The sequence below is a fragment of the Cavia porcellus genome, unplaced genomic scaffold (assembly GCF_034190915.1).
Source record: "Cavia porcellus strain 051 isolate PalLab524CR breed Dunkin Hartley unplaced genomic scaffold, mCavPor4.1 scaffold_10, whole genome shotgun sequence".
NCBI lineage: Eukaryota > Metazoa > Chordata > Mammalia > Rodentia > Caviidae > Cavia > Cavia porcellus.
In genome coordinates this window covers 32,908,679-32,932,763 of record NW_026947493.1, presented here as the reverse complement: position 1 = coordinate 32,932,763, position 24,085 = coordinate 32,908,679, and the positions used below count along the sequence as shown (strand labels likewise).

The window sequence follows — 24,085 nt, the reverse complement described above, 5'->3', positions numbered from 1 at the left end:
ACTATGAGCTGGATGTGGTGGCACACACCTATAGTTCCAGCACTCCGGGAGGCTGAGGCAGGAGGATCGATCATTTCAAAAGTTGGAGATCAGCCTGGGCTACAAAGTGAGCTAAAGGCCCGCATGAACTACATTACAAGATCCTGTGTCAAACATACCAAAAAAAAAAAAAAAAAGATAAGTCAGAAAAGGACAAATATGATTGCAGTTATGAAGGAATTAATTGTTTAATGAGTATACATTCTGTTTGAAATAAAAGTTTTGGAAATAGTGATTATGCTTGGATAACATTGAAATGTAATCAGTGCCACTGATTTGTACTGTTAGAAGTGATCGGAATAGAAAGTTTGTTATTTTTTTAACCACTTAAAAAAACAGATACCAAAATTCATTGAATTACATATTTTAAAAAGGTGAATTAGACATTGTGTGGATTGTGTCTCAACAAAGCTGTTTTCAAAATATCATAGTAGAAAGAAAGCATTCAGAGAAAAATTGGGATATGAAGTAGAAAGCTACCAGAAACTAAAAATAAAAAAAGAGGTGACCAAAAAAGCAGCTCAAGCAGGCGTGGTGAAACATGCCTATAATCCCAGTGCTCAGAAGACTGAGCAGGAGGATTGCCCTGATTTTAACAACAGCCTTTGCTACATAGTGAGTTAAAGGCCAGCCTGCACTGCATTGCAAGATCCTGTGTCAAATATCCATAAATAAATGTGTGTGTATAGATAAACAAATAAAAAAGGCAGCCCCAGAGGCTCACAATCCAGTAATTTTGGGACAGAATTCTAGTAAGCTTTCTGCCACGATATAAAGATTCCTTTTTCTCCCGTTTCCAAATACAGGTTCATAATTGTCATTTAAGCATTCAGCTGCTAAGTCATTAATGTCCATTTTTTTCTACTGTCAATCTGTTCAAGACAATATAAGCTTTTCTATCATGTTTTTCAAAATTTTTCCAGTTTCTTCTAGTCATCACAGAATTCCAGTCCCATATATTTTAAGTTATAGTTATAACAGTGCTCTTCTGATAGCCACCACAGTCTCATCTAAATATCCTCAGTTCGGAAGTCCCAGATCTCACCATCTAAGTTAGCTGTGTTCAGCCTGTAGGTTTGTAGGCTACATTTAGGCTCTGGTTAGCTAATGTCTTAGTTTCTTTTTGTTGCTGACCCAAAATACCTGACCCCCAAAGTTATTGGTGGAAAGGTTTATTTGGCTCACAGTTTGTAGATGTTTCAGTTCATAGTTGGCTGGCTTTAAGCTAGCATTGCATGGCAGAGGGACATCATAGAGGAGAAATAGTCTAGGCCAAGCAGGTAGGCAAAAATAGATTATCCCTCTGTCTGCTTTTATATTTTATGTAGGCTATCTTCCCTAAGGTGGGTGTAGCAGAACAATGCAACAATGCAGTGGACCGATTTACTAATCACAAACTTGATCCCAGCACCACACACTCTAGATCCAGCCACCTCTAAAAAGCCCTCCCTGCCATGATTGCATGAAGCTTTTGGGGAATATCTAGATGCAAGCTATAACAGCTAGTAATGCTACCCCACAGGATTATAAACTTGTAACAATATTATGTGATTTTTCTTTTGTCTTGTTTGTGATGTATTCAAGTGTGCACTGCATTGGACTCTGCATAGCAAAGGGTGTAGTGCAGTGCTTGCTTTTCCTCCTGTTCCCTGTGCACAAAGTTAAATTGAAACTTAAGTATATTAGGCAACCACATGTGTTTCTGAGATTTGGTAAGTAAAATGGGGATTGCCATTAACAGTTTTTCAACCTATTTAAACATGTGCTTCTGAACGTCAGCATTTATTGTAAAGCAGACATGTAAGCTTCCTTTTTTTTATTAAACTTGGCTTCATGTTGCTTTATAAATAATTAGTTTTCATGCTTCTATATGTTAACTATATTATGCATTTTATTCATGGCCCAGGTTAATTTCTCTTCACTCACTGCTTCCTAGGCAAACCAAAAGGTTGGATACCCATGTTGTAAATCTTCTAAAGTAGGTGGGTAGGTAAGCCTCTGGGCACAGTCCATCCCAAAACACTATTAATCTGTGAACTAGTAAAATACAAACAAATTGTCTGCTCTTAAAATATAGTGAGAGATGCATAGAATAACGGGTGAATACTACTGTTTGAAAAGAGAAAGATTGAACTGTTTCTATTCTGAGCAATTTAGAAATCAAGCTTTGGATTTCTTGATCCAGGAACTGTCCTCTGTACTCAATACTCAGCCCTTGGAGTCCTCTGAATTCATGAAAGTTCATCCTGGGCTACAGGAGTTGTGTTATTACCTTGTTTCTTGTCTCTGGAACTTGGGGTGTCAGATAGCGTTTTTTAATTTTGTACTTTGTCTATCCCTTTTAGTCCAGTTGACTATTTCTGATGATATGAAATTCTCAAGAATGTTGTGAATATGCTTTGTATGTCACAGGAATTTGCCAGAGTAGTCAATTCCTAGGTAACATTTTCTACCAAAATTGACCCAAAAAAACTTAGACAGTGAAGAATTTAAACTGATGTAACCTTTTGGAGAATAATCTGAAATATCCATTTATAAAACATTTAAATTGCTTATTTCAAGTTGTTGCATTTATGAGATGTTATCTTAATGAAATTATCAAAATGTTGGCAAAGCATTATCCAAAAAAAAAAAGTAGTTGGGCATGGTGGTACATATATATGATCCCAGCAGTCTGGGAGGCTGAGGAAGGACTGCAAGTTCCGGTCGATCTTGGACAAAATAAAAAAAGACCTAGAATAAAACTGAGTTCAAAAGCCATGTGTTTAACCCCCAGTACCACAAAAAGGGGGGAAAAAGGAAAACTATGGTATATGCAAATGATAACTTGTAGTGAAATCATTAAAGTCTTGTTGAAAAACGTTTCACCTCAGGGAAAATGTTCATAGTAATGAAGTATAAAGGCACATACATATGGTTCATAGTCCATCGATATTCATATTTACAGAAACAGGATGGAGAGAGTGTACATCAGATTTTATCTAGGATTACATGATTTATATGTGACTTATTTTCTTTATGCTTTTCTGATTTACTAAAAATGACTGAGCATATATTATTAAAATAATTATTCTATAGAATCTTTGTATGTTAATGGCAATTGATTATAATTCATACAGTTTTGAGGTCAGGGGTGGTGGTGCATGTTTGTAGTTCCAGCTACTTCGGAGACTGAGGCAAGAGGATCACTTAAGCCTGTAAGTTCGACGAGCCTCGGCAACATAGATTCCATTTGAAAACAAAAGAAAAGGCGATTTTGAGTTGAGACTATTAAGAATGTCAAAAGTGTCCTTTCTGACTCCATCCTTCGAATGTCACAAAAATAATTAAATGTATTAATATGTAGTGTTTGGACCCTCCAGGTGATGCCAACATTCCTAGTGAGTACTTTTTTTCTCTTTTTAACCTAAGAAGCTGAAAAGAGTGAAGATTCTTCAGGTGCTGCAACCCTATCAGGCTTACATCGCACATACAGCCAAGACTGCAGCTTTAAGAACAGCATGTACCATGTTGGAGACTATGTCTATGTAGAACCTGCAGAAGCCAACCTACAGCCACACATAGTCTGTATTGAGAGGCTATGGGAGGATTCAGCTGGTAAATTTCTTTTAAATCTAAGGGCACATTGGTAGGATGTGGCTATTGTACTTGCTCCCCAGGGAGGACAAGTTTAACAGAGGTATTTTATACCAACAGCAATTGATCCGTTGCATCAATAAATAAAATTGCTTAGTGTACTAACAGATACAATTAAGCACCAACAGTATGAAAAACAGAATCTTGCAGTATTGGATTATGTCATAATTGAGTTAGAATTACAACTTTTTAAAATCTAATTTGGATTCATTTATTTTCTTTTTTTTTATTTTATTTTTATTTATTTATTTATTTTTGGATTCATTTATTTTCTGATGCTTATTAAAAGATACTTTGAGCCAAACTCTGGAGGATGGCACAGATTTGGAACACAAAGCTCGTTTCCCTCAGCAAAACCGCTCCAGTAGTGAATCACAAATAAGAAAGAAATTATTATGCAGAGACGAGTGTCCTCACTTAGAATTTGTCAGAAAGACCTCCTTGAAAAAAAAAAAATAGAAGTTTGTACAGCCACAAGCAGGCTATTGGAAATGTAGTCTAGGCAGTCCAGTTCTTTTAGCTGCCCATCATGTGAAACTTTTGGATTATCCTCCTGAGTGCTAAGTATGTTCTTCAGTGTATCTAGTCATTACTAAAGTACAGAGCTCTACATATGATTTGACCAGAGCAAGTCTCAGCACCTTCCTCTCTCATATCTCTTTTACTATAAGAGGACCTCCTTATATTATTTATTCTAAGATAATTATGCTAAGAATCTAAAAAATGCTATGATAGTTCATACCATGGATAGTAGAATATTTCCTAAGTTTACAAAGAGTAGGTAGTTTCTCTTAATGATGATTTTCTCTTTCTGTCTGTTTTTGAGGTGAAAAATGGTTATATGGCTGTTGGTTTTATCGGCCAAATGAAACATTCCACCTGGCTACACGAAAATTTCTTGAAAAAGAAGTTTTTAAGAGTGACTATTACAATAAAATTCCTGTTAGTAAAATTCTAGGCAAATGTGTGGTCATGTTTGTCAAGGTAAGAAACTCGTGAATGCCAAAATACCAATCATTTTGTGGGAATAAGACTTAAAAACATGAAAACTAGTAGTATTTATAAAATCAACAAGTTTGTTTTAAACTGCTCCTGTGTAACAGTATAAATTTGGGAAGAAATTAACCTGAATATTGTTTTGAAAGACCATTTGTTGTTTCTACTATTTAACTTACATTGCTAGACCTCTTTTGTTTGTATGTGTGATGTATTTGTGTTGCCGAGATTGAACCCAGAACTTTTGCACTGAGCTATATGCCCAGCCCTTTGTTTTTTATTTTAAGCTAGGAGCTCATGAAATTTCCTTGTTGGGGATATGAGGATGTGAATAGTGTACTGTGTTAGGGATGAGACTGTGTGTGGTCCCAGCTTAGAGACTTGCCTCAGGGACAGAAGAGTTTGCAGATAGCTGCGTGCTTTTTGGATGTGTTGGAAGACTTATATTCACAGCTTCCTAAGACGAGATAGTATCTGCTGAATAGGCATTCAGGCACTTAATTTGCTCCATTTGATAAAGCTAAACTTGATCCCCATTTTATTATTCCTTCATGGAACAATCATCTGTTCCAAGAAAAGTACAGTATTAACCCCCTGATCTTCTAAGTAATAAAAATGAGTTACCAGAGAGCCAGTCCACAAGAGACCAGATCCCCTTAAACCTCGAATAGTATCTTTTGTCTTTCTTTATTCCCTGCCTGCCATTCCCCACCCCACCACCACCACATATCCAGGGGTCTAATCAATCCCCAGCAGTTACCCAGGCTGGGCTTGAACTTGCAGTCCTCCTGCCTCGTCTTCCTAGAATGCTAGAACTCCAGGCATATACTACCATGCCTGGTTTAGCGAGGCTAATTTTTTGTGGGGGAGGAGGGAACTGAAAATCGAACTCAGGACTTTGTGCTCGCTTGCCAGACAGGCACTGTGCTACTGCGTTATATCCTTGGTCCCAAGCCAAGCTGATTTTTTTTTTTTTTTTTGTCGGTACCAGGGATTGAACTCATGACTGCATGCTTGCAAGGCAAACACTTATGCTGCTGAGCTAAATCCCTGGCCCCAAGCACTGATTTTTAACAGTGTTTTCTGAAAGATTTTCACATGTTCATAATGGAGCTATAATTTGTATGTCTTGCTACCAGGCCTTTCTGATTAATTCTTGTATCTGCTGGGCAACTCTGGTTTAATGTTATTAGTAAAAAGAGTGATAAAAAAGTATTAGATCCATTTGTACAAGTGTTTCAAGCTGCCTGATGAGACAGTCATGCATGTATCACTGGTGACTCATGCCGCCCAGTGGAAGAGTCATGCATGCATCACCAGTGGTTCAAGGTGATGGGAACATGTTAAATTATTAATTGGTCTTCAGGTGATAAGGTATATGTTTTATCTGCCAATATAGACACATAAACCCTGTCAAAAGCTTTAAGGAAGATTATAACTACTAACATTTTCAAAGGTCATTGGTGAGTGAAATGTTGTTCATAAGTTAAAAGGTATATATTTAATAAATCTATCTGTAGACAGTATCCTAGATCTCACCATTTACTGTTTATTGCCAGAAAGTCCTAACAGTTTAACCTTTGGTTGATTGGTTGGTATTTGCTTTTTCGGGGGTGCAGGGGTTGATTGATTTTTAGAAAATTTACCTGACTTGTTTTGTTCTTTTCTCCCCAGGAATACTTCAAATTATGCCCAGAAAACTTTCGCGATGAGGATGTTTTTGTTTGTGAATCACGTTATTCTGCCAAAACTAAATCTTTTAAGAAAATTAAACTGTGGACCATGCCCATTAGCTCAGTTAGGTTTGTTCCTCGGGATGTGCCCCTGCCTGTAGTCCGAGTGGCATCTGTATTTGCAAATGCAGATAAAGGGGATGATGAGAAGAATACAGACAACTCAGAGGACAGTCGAGCTGAAGACAGTTTTAACTTGGAAAAGGTATATAGATAATAGTCACACAGAAAAAATTTTACATTTGAAAATAATCCATTCCAGAGAACAGTAAAACTCAGGAAAATATCAACAATATAAAATAAAATATGAAATATAAAATGAACAAAATAAGTAAATTAAATAAATCATTTTAGCCACAGAGAAGAAACTAGAAGACAAAGAAAAAGAATAATAATGTGTAGAAGACAGTACAATAGAATTTAAAAGTAAATCCCAGAACTGAGGACATGGGTCAGTAGTAGAGCATTTGCCTGGCCTGCTTAAGACACTGATTAAGTTCCTAGCAGGAAAAATAAATATAGATAAAAATAAAAGTGAATCCAAGAGCTGATCATATGAGAAGTCTAATAAAATGAACTACAGCTATTTTTATTTTATTTTATTTATTTATTTATTTATTTTGGTCTTTTTCCTTTTTATCGGTACCAGGGATGGAACTCATGACTGCCTGCTTACAAGGCAGGTGCTTATGCTGCTGAGCTAAATCCCCAGCCCCCAACTATAACTATCTTAATAGAGGGGGAAAGGGGATGGCAGAGTTAAGTTCAGATACAGAAAAATGGAAGAAATTCAGAGTATATATTTTTGTTAATTGTAAAACTTACAGAATGATTTTCTAGTATATTACAAATTATCAAAATGAAGAAGAGATATAGCACATAAGTAGACAACATGAAAAAATTTTAAAATGGTCAAAGAACTACCCTCGGGGCTGGGGATTTAGCTCAGCAGCATAAGCACCTGCCTTGCAAGCAGGCGGTCGTGAGTTCAATCTCTGGTACCGATTTAAAAAAAAAAAAAGAACTACCCTCAAAACAGTATTGAGCATCTATGGGTGAATTGTCTCAGGCCATAGAGGACAAGGAAAATTTCTCAGTTGATTTTATAAAAAAACAGATAATGTGGATTTCATAGCCTGGCAAAAGCTAGAGCTCAGGCTCACAAATATTGATATGAAAATTACTTGAGTGGAAAGGTGTATTTATTTATTTTTTGAGACAGGGTCTTCTTGCTGTGCAATTCTGGTTGGCTTTTTAAACTCATTATGTAGCCCAAACTGGCCTTGAACTTACAGCGATCTTGCTGCCTCAGCCTCCTGAGTACTGGGATTATAGTTGCGTGCCACCATTCCCAGTTTGGAAAGGTGTATTTATAAGAGAAATAAAATAATTTCTTTTAGAACACATGACCAAAAAGGAAGAGTTCATTCTAGGAATGCACGGATTGTTGAAATTATTAATAGTTCTCTATAGTTAATAGTTACACATACATTATATCTGTATTTAAGCTTTGTGAAACCCATATCATGGCCACATTATCATCATCATTTTTTCTTCTTGAGACAAGTTGTTGCTGTGTACTTCAGACTGGCCTTGAATTCATTGTGTAACCAGGCTGTCCTCAAATTTGTGGCAGTCCTCCTTACCTAAGCCTCCCAAATGCTGAAATTCCAGGCATATGCCATCACTCCTAGTTCATTCTCATATAACAAATGCAAAAACTAAGAAATGAAAGTTAAATATCTTGCCTAATTTCACATCAGATAGTAGGTGACAAACTCAAATTTATTCAAAAGCAGAGTATGTGTTTATGTCACCAAGGCGATTTCCAGGTTGGAATAAATTAAGATAATAAAAATATAAGATCTATTGATTGTTCCAATGTTATGAAATGAGGGTGTGGTAGAAGGTGAGAGGGAGCACCAAATACCTAGCTTAACTTTCTTCCTGCTCCCTTTCTTGTATATAGATAGGGAAGCTACATTGCCCAGGGATGAGTGAGCAAAAGCCATAGTTCCTCTGTGGAAGCAGAGAATCAGAGGGAGGAGTCCGGAGGGTGAGGAAGCTTCTGACATGGACCTACCTTCCTCTCACTGTCTGGACAGTGTGGGTTCCCAGGGCTTTGCACCTCTCACATTAGGCCTACTCTCACGTGCCTTCTAAGGGATGTGGAGATGGCTTGGAGGGAAGTGGCTTTCAGTCGGAGGTTACCTCATTCCATTACTCTGACCTGCCTCCTGGAATTTATATGCTCACCTCCTTTCTACTTGGTGTAGCTACTTCTACTTGCTTCTAGGTGCTACTGTGGTATAAGTAGCGAGTCTTTACTTTCATTTCTGTTGTGCTGATCAATGGCTTCCCTGACCCAGGGGATTCCCTGACTTCTCATTTCACTAGATATAATCAGTGATTAAAGCTAGAGAGATAGAAAGGGAGAGAGAAATTCTTTTTCATGTCACCCACAGGAGTAGATTATAAAGACAGGTTGAGCTACGAGTTGTTTAATTTCACGTTCCTATAGAGGACAGAAAGAACTACTGTATTGCTTTCCTGAGTGTGCAGTAAATGAACTTTGCTACTCAAAGATACTGACTGGACTGAGTTTATAAAGAGATTTAAAAACAAGAGAAGCCGGGTGTGTTGGTGCATACTTGTAGTCCTAGCCTGCAGGAGAATCATTGCAAGTTTAAGACCAGCCTGGGCTACAAAGTGAACTCAAGACCAGCCAGAACTGCATGGTGAGACCGTGTCTCAAAAAGACAAAAAAAAAAAAAAAAAAAAGGGGGGGGGGTTTGGTGGAACATGCCTATAATTCCAGAACTTGGGAGGCTGAGGTGAAACATTGAGAGTTCAAAGCTAGTCTGCGCTACATAGTGAGACCCTGTCTCAAAAAACCAACCAGTTAACCAGATGGATGGATGGATAGATGGGTGGGTGGAATTAGGAAGCTCAGTAAATACAGTAAAGGGAAAACCTATGAAAAGTTTACTTCTTATACTCCATAACAGTGTGTGAATTTGTCTGCTTCTGAATGGTAATGTTGTTTCCAGTAGTTTTTCCTAACAGCCATAGGAATGGGAAGGAAGAATAGGGAGTTGATAAAGGCATTTTAGAATAACATTATTTTATGAAAAATATCTAGAAATTTAAAATAATTACAGTGTTTGGTAAGGCCATTTATGGTAGACTTTTCTTTTAAGTTAATGTGAAGGAAAGTCTGCTTTTTTTTTTCTGTCTACTCCTTGATTGTTAGCTGTCCTTCTTCCACCATTTCTTTTACTGTAGGATAAAGAAGATGTCCCTGTGGAAATGTCCAATGGAGAGCCAGGTTGTCACTACTTTGAGCAGCTCCATTACAATGACATGTGGTTAAAAGTTGGAGACTGTGTCTTCATCAAGTCCCATGGTCTGGTGCGCCCTCGTGTTGGGAGGTGAGTTGTCTGTCCCTATGGTAGGGAAGATAAAGTTGGGTCTTGAGATTGGGAGCCAGTAGACATTCATCTCTTAGGATACTAAGACAGAAGTCCCTTTTCTGGAAAATTCTCCAGCTTCTTTTCAAACCATACTTCCCCTGCTTTTCCTTCTAACCACTTTCTTTACATTCATCCATTTGCCAGATGTAGTGACACATACCTGTAAATCCCAACAGTCAGATTGCCATGAGTTCAAGGCCAGCCTAAACTACACAGCAAGATCCTGTCTGAAAAATTAAAAACCTAAAAAAAAAAAAAAAATTCATTCATTGGCTCTTAGTTTTTTCTTCTCTTAACACTAGCAGATTTCTCAGCTCTGGAATCTCCCTTCCCATTTTGTACTGTAAACTGCTTAGCTTACATTTGAAATGGTAACTTCCTAGAAGAAATCTTTCCTTACCCTGCAGACTGGGTTAGGTCTCTACTCCTAGAGAACCATGCATTTCCTTCTCCTTAGAGTATATACCATACATTGGTATTTATTATATTGTCAAGTTTCTATCCCTGGCTTTTCCACATGCCCTGAAATTAGCTCTTTTTGCTGAATTTTGTATACCCTGCTCAAATCATAGTGCATGAAACATGGTAGAGGCTTATATATTTAATGAGCAAGTAAATTGATGAAAGGATAAAAGTATAGTTGGACGACAAGTCAAGAGTGGTGGCATACTCATGTAATCCCACAACTTCGAGTGGCTGAAGCAAGAAATTATAAATTCAAACATGGCCTGGGCAATTCAGCAACTTAATGAGACCTTAATGAAAATAAAAACTTAAAAAAGGACTGAGGACATAGCTCAATGCAAAGGACCTGGGTTCATTCCCTAGTATTGGGGAAAGAAACATCAGTGAAGGAGTCAGGTACTGGATTGGGCTGGAAAGGACAGTGATTTAGAGCAGCATTTGGGAGCTGATGATGCAGTTTATTGTAAAGTACTTTTCTAGCAAATCAAAGAGGTCCTAAGTACTACCCACAGCACTATGAAAAAACAAACATACAATAAAATAACAGTAGTTGGTTCCAGGAGATCTTGATTATATTCCCAGCTCTGCTAGTTGCATATCCTTAGGCAAATGATTTACCTCTGTGGGTTTATTCTCATCAGATTTATTCTACTTCAGTAGACCTTTATTATAGCTACTATTTGCTAGGCTCTGAGGATATGTTAGTGAGTAAAAGAGACAAATACTTTTAATACTGTGGAGCTTTTTTCTAGTGGGAAGACAAACATTGAGTAAGTAAAGTTACAATCTGTTACATTGTGATACATGCTGTTGAAAAAGCTGAAAGCAGGGTAAAGGGAATCAGGCATGGTAGGAGACAGGAGGACAGTCTGCATTACACAGCTCACTGAGCAGTTAAGCTCACACTTAACTGAGAGGGTAAGAATTGTGAGTATCCATAGGAAAAGTAACCTAGGCAGAGTGAATAGTCAGTGCAAAGGTCTGAAAAGGAGGTGTATCAGGCCTGTTCAGACCAGCAGTGTTTTACTAGCAGAGGGTGTGTGAGGTAGGTTGGAGTTAAAGGCAGAGGATAGTGTACAGATCATGTGGGTACTTAGACTTTTACAAAATTAAATGGTGTCTTTGGGTTGTTTCAGGTACAGAAGTGACATTTGAGGTAGGTGTTAACAGAATTGCTCTGCCTTCTGATTATTGAGAGTAGACTGTAAAGGGTCATGGATAGAAGGAAGAAGATTTGCTAAAAAGCTATTACTATAATCAGGGCATGAGTGATGGTTGCTCAGACCACATGATGGCAAAGGCTACTATTTTGAAGACCATGTTCATAGTGTCTTAATAAATGAGATATGGGTCTGAGGGCAGTAAAGAATGACTCCTGTTTATGGGCCAGGAGAATTGAAAGGTTGAAGTTACTTTTTTTGCGGGGGAGAATACTGGGATCAAATTCACAACTTCATACTTGCCAGGCAGGCACTTACTGAGCTAAATCCCCAGCCTTGAAGTTACTATTAAGTGAAATAAGGATGCTATTTCATGTCAGGAACCAGGAAAATATGGGGCAATAACATTAACTTTATGCATTGGTAGTGGGAAATAGTATAGTATCTGGCACATAGCAGACATGTTAATTTTTTTTTAATAGGAAGATAGTCTCTGACTTCCATCAAACTCTCAGGAGATAAGGGGCTTTAGATCTTGCACTGCAAAAGGATTACCAACCTTTCCTTTGTTAAAGGCATGTCTGCCAGTTGTGTGATCTTACCCTACATATTGAAGTGTTTTTGAGAAAGGGTCTAGGCCGGCTTTGAACTCACTATATATACCAGGTTGGCCTTGAACTCGTGATTCTCATCCCTCAGCCTCCAGAGTGCTGGGATTACAGATATGCACCACTATGCCCAGCTCATATTGAAAATTTGTGTCTTTATTTGGATTCATAAGTCTTATGACAGAAAACCTGGGAGTCAGAAACACTGTTAAATTATATGCTTTGGTGCCATGATAAAAATTTTTTTCTCTCAGGTGAGTTGCCATATGTTCTTTTTCCAAGCATCTTCTCATGTGCTTGAAAAAGAGGGAAACAAATGAAATTGTCTCATTATCAAAACACCCAGTGAAACTCCTCTAAATGGTATATATTATTATAGTTAAGAGACTTTTCATTAGAGTAATCCTTCAAAAATGATACTATTGTAACCTTATCTCTCCATCCCCTCCCCCCAAGAATTGAAAAAGTATGGGTCCGAGATGGAGCTGCATATTTTTATGGTCCCATCTTCATTCATCCAGAAGAGACAGAGCATGAGCCCACAAAAATGTTCTACAAAAAAGAAGTGTTTCTGAGTAACCTGGAAGAAACTTGCCCTATGACATGTATTTTGGGTAGGTGTTTATGCTTTTTCATTTAATCACAGTCATTCCATAAAAATTGATTGAATATTAATGTGCTAGGATGCTTCTAGATGTTAGGGTTAAAGTTGTGAACAAACCAGACTCTGCTCTCTTAAAGACTTATGTGGGAGTAGAAGCTGAGGATCTGGTAAGTAAATTTAAAAACAAAGGTACAGAACAGAGGTGGTAACAGAGGTTACCAATGAAAATAAAGCAGAGTAAGGGGACTAAGTATAATTTGATGCAAGGTGGGTGATCAGCAGAAACCCTGTGTTACATTGCATGCTAGTAGAGTCCTGAAATACATCGGAAAACCATTGGACTGCTGGAAGTTGTACTCTTAGGCACAGCAAAAGCCTTACGGTAGAATATCAAGTCATGTCCAAGATAATAATGAAAGTTGGGTTATGGAAACAGAGCAGTAGGAGTGGTAGGGAATGAGCACTCTGAAGGGGTTGGGCACCCAGTCATGGTAGTGGGTCCTATAGACAGTACAATAGTTGAATGTGGAGTTTAGGGAGGAGGTTTGAGTAGAATGGAGGTGTGAGCTGACAAAGGAACAAATCATTGTTGCTGCAGAGTGGAGACTATGCTATAAAAACAAGGTGGAAAATGGAGAGCACAGTCAAAAGATTCAATCTCTCTTAGTGTCTTAACCCTGGTGTTACTGTAGTCCCTGCTTCAGACTCTTGTTTTGTTTTCTTTTCCTCATCCTGTGAGTATTCACTGTGACATTCTGTCTCTTGGCTCTAGTCATATATATCAAGTATTATGCCAATATTTTTTTCAGCTGTTAATTCTTCTGGCTCAGTTACCTTTAAGGCTTACTTACCTCAGCTACTCTTTGCATCTTTTGGAATGGTTTCCTAAATAATTACTGGTCAGGGCCAGAGAGTTAGCTCAGTAGTATAAGCACCTGCCTGGAAAGCATAAGGTCGTGAGTTCGATCCCTGGTACCAAAAAAAAAAAAAAACAATAATTACTGGTCACAAGCTTTACATTGATGGCTCATGGTTTTTTATTTTTCTCAATCAGATTTTATTGTTACATTTCAGATATACATAATGATCACATTCGTCGTAGAGAATTTGGTCATCATAGAGAATTGTACCTGTACATGGTATAACTTGTTTTTTTCTCATTCCCCTGCCCTTCCTTCAACCCCTGCTCCTCTCCCCATTTACAAAAGCTTTGTTTCCATGTTTTCCTTCTTTTCTCTTTCTCTTTTTTTTTGGGGGGGGTCTTTTTGAGATGGGGTCTCACTATGTGGTTCAGGCTAGCCTCAGGCTCACTTTGTAGCCTAGGCTGGTCTTGAATTTGCAACAATCTGCCTGCCTCAGCCTCTCAAGAGCTGGGATTACAGGAGTACACCATCATGCCTGGCTTCTTTTCTCATTTTTTAAAAAATTTTTCCCTTCTTTCCCCCTCTTTTGTTCCTTTCCCCCTTTGAACATTCTCTTCCTATTTCACAATACCTATTATACATTTTGGTCCCATTTACACTTTTGGTTTCTCACAACAAAGAACCACGGCAGTGTTTACACATGTGTCCAATTTATGTCACTTAAGATTATGGTATCAAGTGGTATTTTTTTTTTCTGTTTGTTTCTGTTTTGTTTTGGTGCTGTGATTGAACCCAAAGTGTCATCTGTGGTAAGCATACACTCTGCCACTCTACATACCAGCTCCTATTGCTCAAGGTTGTAAAGAAGTCGTCATGCTCATAACCAAAACAAAATTTGTATATTAAAAAGTATTTTAACTGGGTATGGTAGTGCATGCCTGTAATTCCAGTACTAGGGAGGATAAGGCAGGAAGATCATTGCAAGTTTGAGGCCAGTCTGGGCTACATAGAATATGAGAATATATATTATATATATATATATATATATATATATATGTATATGCACACACACATTGTTTGCTTTCAAGTTTTTCAGAATTGGATATGGTAAAAATGTCTAACTGTGTAACAGATTTTTGCTTTTCCATACTGGGGAAAAGATACAAAGACTAATAAAGTCATTAAATGCTTCTTATCTTTCTGTAGCAGCCTAACTTTTTGGGAAACTAAGGCAGGAGAGTCACAAGGTTGAAGATGGCCTATACTGCTTAGTGAGACCCTCTCTCAGAATAAAAAGAGCCAGAGGTTTAGCTCAGTGTGAAGGCCCTGTGTTCATTTCCTAGTACAACAACAACGAAAAGATATTCCTTCCAAATTGTGTTCCAGACTAAAGCAGTCCTACACAGCCTTACTTCCTAATGTAAACTCATCCCAGAGCACCAGGAGTATAATGAATTTGAGACTAAAGTCTCCTTTGGGTATTGTTTGCTTTTTAGTTTTAGTTTGATTGTTTGGAGGTTTGGTACATTGCTAGGAATTGAACTCAGGGCCTCACACCACATGCTAGGAAAGTGTCCTACCACTGAGCTGCATTCACAGTCCTCATTACTTCCTTAGTAGCTACCCTAAAAATTACAATGAATCTTAACTTTGTGACCACTTAGTTTGAATTAGTTCTAATTTAGCCACTATTGTTAACTTAGCTTCAGTAGTAACAAAAACTACTGTATATATACCTCCAACCCAGTTTGTGATGTTTTTGCCATGTTTATATGCCCATTGACATACGTTTATAATTAAAAAGAGAGGTTTGGTTTAGATTATAATAATACTGTGTTTTGTTTTGTTTCTTCTCTACTGGCAATTGAATCCAGAACCTTTACATTGAGCTACATCCTCAGTCCTTTTTATTTTTTATTTTGATTCATGGTCTCACTAGTTTGTGCAGATTGGGCTCAAACTTGCAATATACCTGCTTCAGCCTTTCAGAGTACTTAATACTAGATTTTCAACATTTACCTATATATTTATTTGTATTGGTATTTTTGTTTGTTTCCTTGTATAACTTTTTTCTTTTTTTGTCTTTTTCGTTTTTATTGGTACTGGGGATCGAACTCACAACTGCCTACCTGCAAGGCAGGCACTTATGCCGCTGAGCTAAATCCCTAGCCCCATTCCTTGTATAACTTCAAGTTATTGTCTAGTCCCCTTTCAACCTAAGTGACTCCCTTTAGCATTTCTTATATGGCAGAGCTAGTGATAAGCTTTTGTTTATCTAGAAATATCTTTACCTTTTTAATTTTTGAAGGATATTTGTTATATAGAGAACTTTCTTTTAATAGTTTTTTAAATATCTTTCATAAAATTTGGGAAGTTTCTGCTTACTGTTTTCTCAGATGTTCTTTCCACTACTTTCTCTCTTTTCCTTCCTACAATTCCCATTATACCTATGGTGATTTACTTAGTGGTATCTTAGCGATGTCATAGAATCATTTTTCTTTATTCATTTTATTTTTCTTCTCCTCAGACAGGATTAATTTTTATTTTAAAGAGGATAAAATTAAATACAACTAACCAGAACATAAAAAAGCAATGTAAGAGACAAATTTCAAAGCAAGACAATCAAGAGATGTTCACTATCATATTGTCTCTTGTTTTCTTCCAAATAGTTGTCCATATCTTCACATACAGAGAATTCACATGAAATAACATAGTATAAAACTGATCTGAATAAGATGAGGAAGGTGTTTTAGGACTTCAAGATCAGACAATAGGGATGTCAACAATGGCTATCATAATGTCTCTCATTCTCTTCAAAATAGCTGTCCATACCTTCATGTATATTAAGATTAAACAAAACAAAACAGGCTAAAATCACTCTGAACAAAGAATAATATTGCTGGATTTCATATCATGACACTCTGGGATTAACACTGGGTACTGTAGTGTCTCTTTTTCTTTAAAGTAGTTGTTCATTTCATCATGTGTTACATGATCAGTTCTCACAAATTGTTTATAGATTCTACGCATGCATGAGTCTCTCCATGTATTTCTATCCTTTCTATATTAAAGGGAAAAACAAAACAAAGCAAGACAAAACAAAACAAATTCCTATAAAAATATGAAATGAAAAAGTCATATAAAACTATAATACAAGGAGTTCTACAATGGTTACTGTGTTGTCTCTTGTTATCTTCAATAGAATTGTCCGTATCATCACGCATAGTATAATTGAATATAGCAGTACATAATAATATTAATAAAAACAAAACATTTTAGACAGTGTAAAACTTCAAAAGCAGGTAATAATCAAACCAGAACAGGTATCCTAGTGAGTCTTGTTATCTTCAGTGTAGTTGCCTATACTCTCAAACTTGGTACTATCAATCATAGCAGATTTGAATAAAATCCAAACAGGATAACTTTAACTGACACATCTTTAAGTGTACTGATTATTTTGCCTGTCCAAATCTTCTGTTGAATCTCATTTAGGTTATTGTACTTGTCAGGTTCAGGATTTCTATTTAGCTTTTATAAATTCTGTCACTTTCTGATAATCTCTAGTGAGACATAATTCTATTTTGTTTTGTTTTGTTTTAGTTCCTTACAGTTTCTCATAGTAACTAGCCATGTCCAATCTGCAGCCCACCTTTTTTTTAATGTTATAATAAAAGTGAAGAAAATTTCATTATTTATAAATATTAACTATATATAGTTAATATATTTATCTCTATATAAACAGTTAATATAGTTATCTCTTATTAAGTATTTTATAAATGTCCCAAGACAGTTCTTCATTCAAAAAAAAAAATTAGAGGACAAAAGATAGGCAGTAGGTTATACATACCTGTTTTAGGTCTCTCTTAAAACAGATGATTAAAAGTCTTTCTTTAGAAAATTTATATTGAACCAGAAAAGACCAAGAAGAGCAAAAGCAATTCAGGATTAAAAAAAAGCAAAGCAGGTAGCATCCTAATCCAGGCTTGAGGACATAGTATAAAACATGATTAAAAACACGTGGCATGTGCATCCATGGAATAGAATAGAAATAGAAGAAGCTTGGTGTTGTAGTGCCTGCCTGTAATCCCAGCACTGGGGAGGCTGAGGCGGAAGGCCAGCTTGAACTACTTATAGCTAGACCCTTTCTCAGCTCATCATCTCTTTAATTTGCATTTCTCTGATAATCAGAGAAATGCAAATTAAAATTATACTGATGCCAAGTATGGCCATGAATCCCTGTAATCCTAGCATTCAAGAGACTGAGGCAGGAGGATCACCATGAGTTTGAGGCCAGCCTGAATTATATAGTCAGTTCAAAGCCAACCTGGATGAACTACATAGCAAGGCCTTGTCTGAAAAAATAAAAACAAACAAAAGGCTGATGAATATTTGGGGAAAAAGGAACTCTACTATATTGCTGGTGTGAATATAAACTAATAAAACCACCGTGGAAATCAGTGTGGTGATTCCTCAGCTATCCTCTTTTAAGATACCTTCCCAAAAAAGTTAAAATCATACTATTGAGGTACATTCATATCCATGTTTATAGCAGCACAAATTATAATAGCTAGATCTTGGAAACACATGAATGGATAAGGAAAATAATGATAATTATATGCAGTGGAGTACTGTGTTGCCATAATAAACTCGAGGCATTCATAGGTACTGAATACAATTTGAAAACATAAAATGTTAAGTCAAATCAGATACATAAGCTTAAATATCCCATGGTTTCTCTTATATGAAAAACTACTCTGTGTGTGTGTGTGTGTGTGTGTGTGTGTGTGTGTGTGTGTATGGAGAGAGAGCCAAAAAGTGTCACGAAAAGTAAAACTTGTAAAAATATTTCAATAATAAATTTATTTTATTTTTTGCCTCTACAATTGCAAGAGGTGCTCCAAGTGGTGACCATTAGCTTAGAGATATTTATTAGTACAACAGACTACTGCTTGGGTAATCTTGGTCATTGAGATTGCTATGTATGCATTTTCAATTTCTTCTCTATGAGCTGGCAGTATAGTTCATTATTTGTGACATGCAGCACCCTGTAGGGTCCCCCATTTGAGGGTAACACCATCCATTGAAAAACATCATACTATTTTTCTTTTCCTGAAATGTGTGTACTTTTTTTTAGCAGACTTCATTTATATTATACACATGAATAAAGAGCAAAACAGAAAAGAGATAAACAGGAAGTAAGGAGAAGTTCAAATATTTCCCCAAATTAATTCGTTTTTTAAAAAGTAATATATATGCTGATCAGTTTCATTTCTATTACTAGTTAATCTTCGTTTGTTAAAAAGAAGGATTTGTGTTATTGTCTGTTTTTTTTTTGCAAGAATCTTTTTCCTTGAGTAACTACTTTGAAGAAAAATGATGCACAGTATAATAACTATTGTTAATCTTATTTGTAAAACTGTCTTATTTTTTTATAAAATAAAAAATAAATAGCCACCCAACATTTTCCTGAGTTTAGAGCTTTATGAGAGCAACCATGGGGCAAGGGGCATCCTCAGAGCTTTTTTCCATTTATTCATTGATTGATTGTCTTCATTAATCTGATCCTCTTTTTTGTATTTTCCAGGATTTAAATTTGTCCTTTTGTATTCTAAACTCTTGTTGTCATATGTGATTTAGTTCATTTTTCTTGTTTCAGTAGAAATTTAGGGATATTTGAAATAGATGTATACATTCAGTCTACCTTTTTTTGTTTGTTTGTTTGTTTGTTTGTTTGTTTGATACTTGGGATCGAACTCATGACCTTGCGCTTGCCAAGCAGGCACTTAGGCCACAGAACTAAATCCCCAACCCCCTTAGTCTACCATTTTGAAAAATATTTAAAAATTTTATCTTGATATTACTTCCAAACTCTCAAAAACATTACTTTTCTGTAACTCCTTGCATAACTAACAGGTTAGTCTGAATTATTCAACTCAGACATATTTTGTTAGATTTTTTAAAAAATATCTGATAATCCTGTTTATGATGAAATAATGAGAAATATTTTTCATTATTACTAACTGAACTGAACTATTTCTACTTTTTTTTTTTTTTTTTTTAGACATAACTCTTGTGTAGTTCTGGCTAGTTTTGAGCTCAATATGTGACCTAAGGCCTCAAACTCACAAGAATCCTACTCTCTCAGCCTCCCAAGCACTGGGATTACAGGTGTGTGCCACCACACCCAGCTTTCTCCAACTTTTGTGCTATTGTTTGGCCTAAGATTATCAAAGCTTGATATCTTTTTTTTTTTTTTAAGACAGTGTCTGTGTAGCCCAGGCTGGCCTCAAACTCAGGGCAATCCTCCTGCCTCACCTCCCAAATGTTGGGGTTATAGGTGTGCAATACCATGCTCAGTTTCTCAATACTTTTCTTTCAAAAGACTCTTAATTGAAATTTTTGATCATTTATTGTTTAAAAGTTTGCCCATGTTGGCTTTGAAGAAATAAATCTTTGCTATCCTTTAACTTTTCATCCCCAAAAAAGGATGTGTCAAAAGTTTAATAAACAGTGCAGTGCTGTAGACAAGTGATTGACCCCTAAAAAGGTGCTTAAATTATAAGGAGATACTGATATAACTCTAGGGCAACAAAATAAAGTCTTTGTTTAGTAAATCCATTTTCTAGGCTTTCCAGGAATAATTTCTGTTTTTTCTTAACAATGAGCTATATTTTTTTATTTCTTTGCTTGCTACATAAGTTTTTGTTAAAAACTGGATGTTTCGAATATTATACCATCATGGGATAAATCTGAAAATCACATTCTTGCCCTTTTCAAGCTTTGTTCTTATTGTTTATTATGGGTTATACTTTTCGTTCAGTGACTTTATTTTATATATTAAGCCTTTTTTTATATATTGGTATCATTATTGTGAGAGATCACTGAAATTTCTGTCCTATTAGGTTAGTGATCAGCTAGTGAAAGAGTTTGTTTTAAATGCCTACAACAAAATTTCCAGTCTTTGCGTCTAGATTCCCTCTGTATCTTTGTGTAAATACCTTTAACTTTTAACCCTGCAGTTTACCACTCTACCTGTAATTCCTACTTGCACAAAGCATAAATGTTAGCCAAACGTGAAACATTATCAACTTCCTAGGCTTTTTCTGAACATACATCCTATGGACTTCTTAGTTCCATAAATATGTAAAAGCTTTTCAGTTTTTATTCCTAGGTGATAGGGACGAAGTATACACTTAGCCTGCTGCATGTGGCAGAGGTGGTGGTGCTGTAGTGATGGAACACATGGGCTGCCTTGCCCCATCCACCTTCCAGGTAGATGGGGCAAAGGCAGCACAGTTTTTTATACAAGAGGAAAAAAATCTTCACAGGCAAGGTATTATGGCTGCATATCTGCACAGGTAATAGTACCAAGTGGCTAGAGGAGGCAACCACCAATAATTTGGCAGAACTCAAGGAGGACTGCCTCCAGCACAGTGTTCATTGAAGATCTTAGGACCCCCAAAGTGTAACCTATCACAAATTAATACATGCTGCCTCAGGAAGAATTCTAAATAATACCAGTTTTAGGAGACAACCTCTAAAACAAAGATGTTCCACTATTGATTTTGTTAAGTTTATAAAGATACTGTATTCCAAGCCTCAGCAATCCTGTCTTCATAGATTATACAGTGACTAGACCACTGTGAGAAACCTGCAGTTGCAACTCTGAAAAATTTTGGTATCATTATTGAAGTGGCACAAAAGTTGATAGCAATGAACTGTGAAATGTTTGAATTAAGAAGGCAAATGTTGAGCTCAGGGCACCTGTTGCTACTTGAGGTTAAGCCAGAAGAATCCCTTAGCCTGAGAGTCTGAAGCCCGCCTGTGCAACATGATGAGACCCCACTGTTACCAGACAAGTGTTATAAGTCTCTCCTGATATCCATATTTGTATACAGAACAAGAAATTGAGCAAAAACATAAAAGTAATAATCTGCCTTCAGAGATTTATTAAAGAAAAGTATACTTTACAGAGTGGGAGTGGACTGAAAACTCAAGAGTGAGTTTGACTCGGAGCAGTCCCTGTCTATTTTAGGTTTGGAGTTAACGTACACTTGCAAGACTTCTAAGCAGGCAGAGCTTGGAGTGGCAGCTGTCTTTAATGAAAGTACACCCTCAAGAATGAGGGTATATTGAATTCAAGGATTGGCTTCTCCATTTCCGTAGAATGTGGGGAGTAGTGAGGGGCGATAACTAACTGAACTCTATCCAGTTAATAGTCTCCAACCTCACATTAGGAAGGGGAATTTTTAATTTATATGAGCCTTTAAATAACCAGCATAACTCCCAGAGACCATTAGGAAGGAAGGTCACAATCACAATGCTAATGATACTGTGCTGACCATGGAGTTTCCTTTAGTTACTCCATAGCAGTTAGAAAATACATTTTTAAGCTCATGTCAGGATTGAAATCAGGATGTCTTTCAGTCTCTCACCTGCCTTACCGTCTCACAAAAGAAACGGCAGATAATGCTACATTGGTTCAAGATAAGTAAGGAGATGAATGTGCTCTGTGGCAGCTCATGGTAATGCCCTGACCTGAGAGCAGACCTTCGAATGCCTTCGGCTATACTGTATTACATACAGCAACTCAGGCCATGAAGTGCTTAACTGAACATACAGAAGACCCAGCTGTAGACGTAATTACTATGTCAAGCAACAACAACCCTGATAGCTGCCTTTAGGGCTGCTGTTGAAATTAGTATAAAAGGTAAGGAGGCCAGAGATGAGCTAATAAAAGTCTTCAGCAAGACCCAGAAAAAGGAAATTGTAGTATAGCCTTAGTTTGTCATTTGCCCAGGTAGAAGTAAAATTGAGTGTAAAGGAAGTTGGCTTGGTTTGTTTGTTTATTTCTTTCTTTCTTTTCTTATTTAGGGAGGGGGGGTGTTGTTGGTTTTGGTTTTTGTCTTAACTTTTTGGTGCTGAGGACCAAACCCAGGGCTTCACTCTTGTAAGCAAACATTATACCCCTTAGCTAGATTTAGTAGATGCCCTCAGAGTGGCCACCATCAAAAAAAGGCCACCTGCGAGTCACTTCTGGAGATAACCCTCTCTTTCAAACATCTTAGGTAGCATGGTGATCTAGCTGGGTCTGATCAGTGAATCCTAACACATTATTAACATTTGATAACAGGCCAAGGATACAGCTCAGCATCACAGCGCCTGCCTGGCAAACACAAGGTTGTGAGTTCAATTTCTGGTACCAAAAGAAAAAAAAAATTTTTTTTGGTGATGTGCTAGAGATCCACAAAAGAGCATACAGTAATACACAGTGTAGAAATTCCATATGTCAACCTTATCTAGGCCTAGTTATCTTATTTGGCTGTCTGGCCACAGTAGCTTATGAGTGGAGCAGAAATGGGATAGAAAGTAACTCACCCATAAATTCACCTGTTCTTACTATCTCTGACTAGTAGACTGTGACAGTATTTTGTAAAGACATATTTTTGTGAACATATGACTTCTTTACCAAAAAAAAGTGATTGTTGCACTAGGAAACTGAACAGTTGCCTCCTGTCCAGGGAGTTCCTTTGAGCACTCGAAATACTACTTGAATTGATCTTTAGGTACTTGCTTATAAAGTCTACTTATTACTTGGAAGAAGACATGTTTCAGTCGAAGGTATTAATGTCAAACATAGTAGTTGAGTTATAGTAATTGACAGATGGATGTATGTATATGTGAAATCTGGTTTTCAGGGCTAAGGATGCAGCTCAGTGATCAGCTTGGAATCATAAAATCCCAAGAGATTTTGGGAAAATCCTTTTTTCAAAAAGAGAAAGAGGCTGGGCATGGTGATGCATACCTCTAATCCCAACACTCGGCAGGCTGACTAAGGAGGATTACTGCAAGTTCAAGACCAGCCTGGACTAGTTAGCAAGACTTTATCTCAAAAACAAAAACACCTCATTTATCATATCATCTCACTTTCTACCCATTCCTCACAGGCTTTTTCCAGCTTCTCTGCCCTTTGTCCTCGCTGGCAACAATTGGTTCATTTGCCTTTTAGTGTTGCTATGATTTCAGTATGTATGTCCTATGTATAGCTCAAGCTAGACATACTAACATATACCAGTAATCATAGCACTCAAAAGGCTGAGGCAAGAAGATTATGAATTTGAGGCCAACCTGGGTAAATAGTGAGTTCAAGGACAGCCTGGACTATTATCTTGAGACCCTGTCTCAAAAAGACAAAACAAAATTTATAGGTCAAACAGCATCCATAAGCTAGGGGTAGTGGCACATACCTGTCTGTAATTCCAGTACTCAGGAGGCTGAGGCAGGAGGATCATTTCAAATTAGAGACCCAGCTGGGCTACAAAGTGAGCTCAAGGCCACCCTGAATTGCATAGCGAGACCTTGTATCTAAATAAATAATAAGTAAAAATAAAATGTCATCCATAATGTGACAGTGTTTGGAGATTGGACCTTTAAAGTAATATTTGAAGGTTATGAGGGCTGGCTGCTCTGGTAAATTAATGTATTTTGGTTTTGGCTTTAATTAATGT

General features: G+C 36.9%; 1 protein-coding gene across 37 annotated transcripts in view; it reads left to right on the top strand.

Annotated features, from left to right (window-relative positions):
* Nucleotides 1-24,085, top strand: part of Pbrm1 (polybromo 1) — a 132,674-nt gene that overhangs the window by 78,920 nt on the left and 29,669 nt on the right. For 30 of the 37 annotated variants that reach the window (XM_063257221.1, XM_013143857.3, XM_063257234.1 and 27 more), the window contains 5 exons: nt 3,451-3,636; nt 4,502-4,659; nt 6,346-6,609; nt 9,690-9,835; nt 12,567-12,724. In XM_063257221.1, the coding sequence (XP_063113291.1) occupies nt 3,451-3,636; nt 4,502-4,659; nt 6,346-6,609; nt 9,690-9,835; nt 12,567-12,724 (912 nt within the window). The remainder of the gene's footprint in view (nt 1-3,450; nt 3,637-4,501; nt 4,660-6,345; nt 6,610-9,689; nt 9,836-12,566; nt 12,725-24,085) is intronic. The other 7 variants (XM_063257231.1, XM_063257232.1, XM_063257229.1 and 4 more) reach the window with 1 other exon arrangement.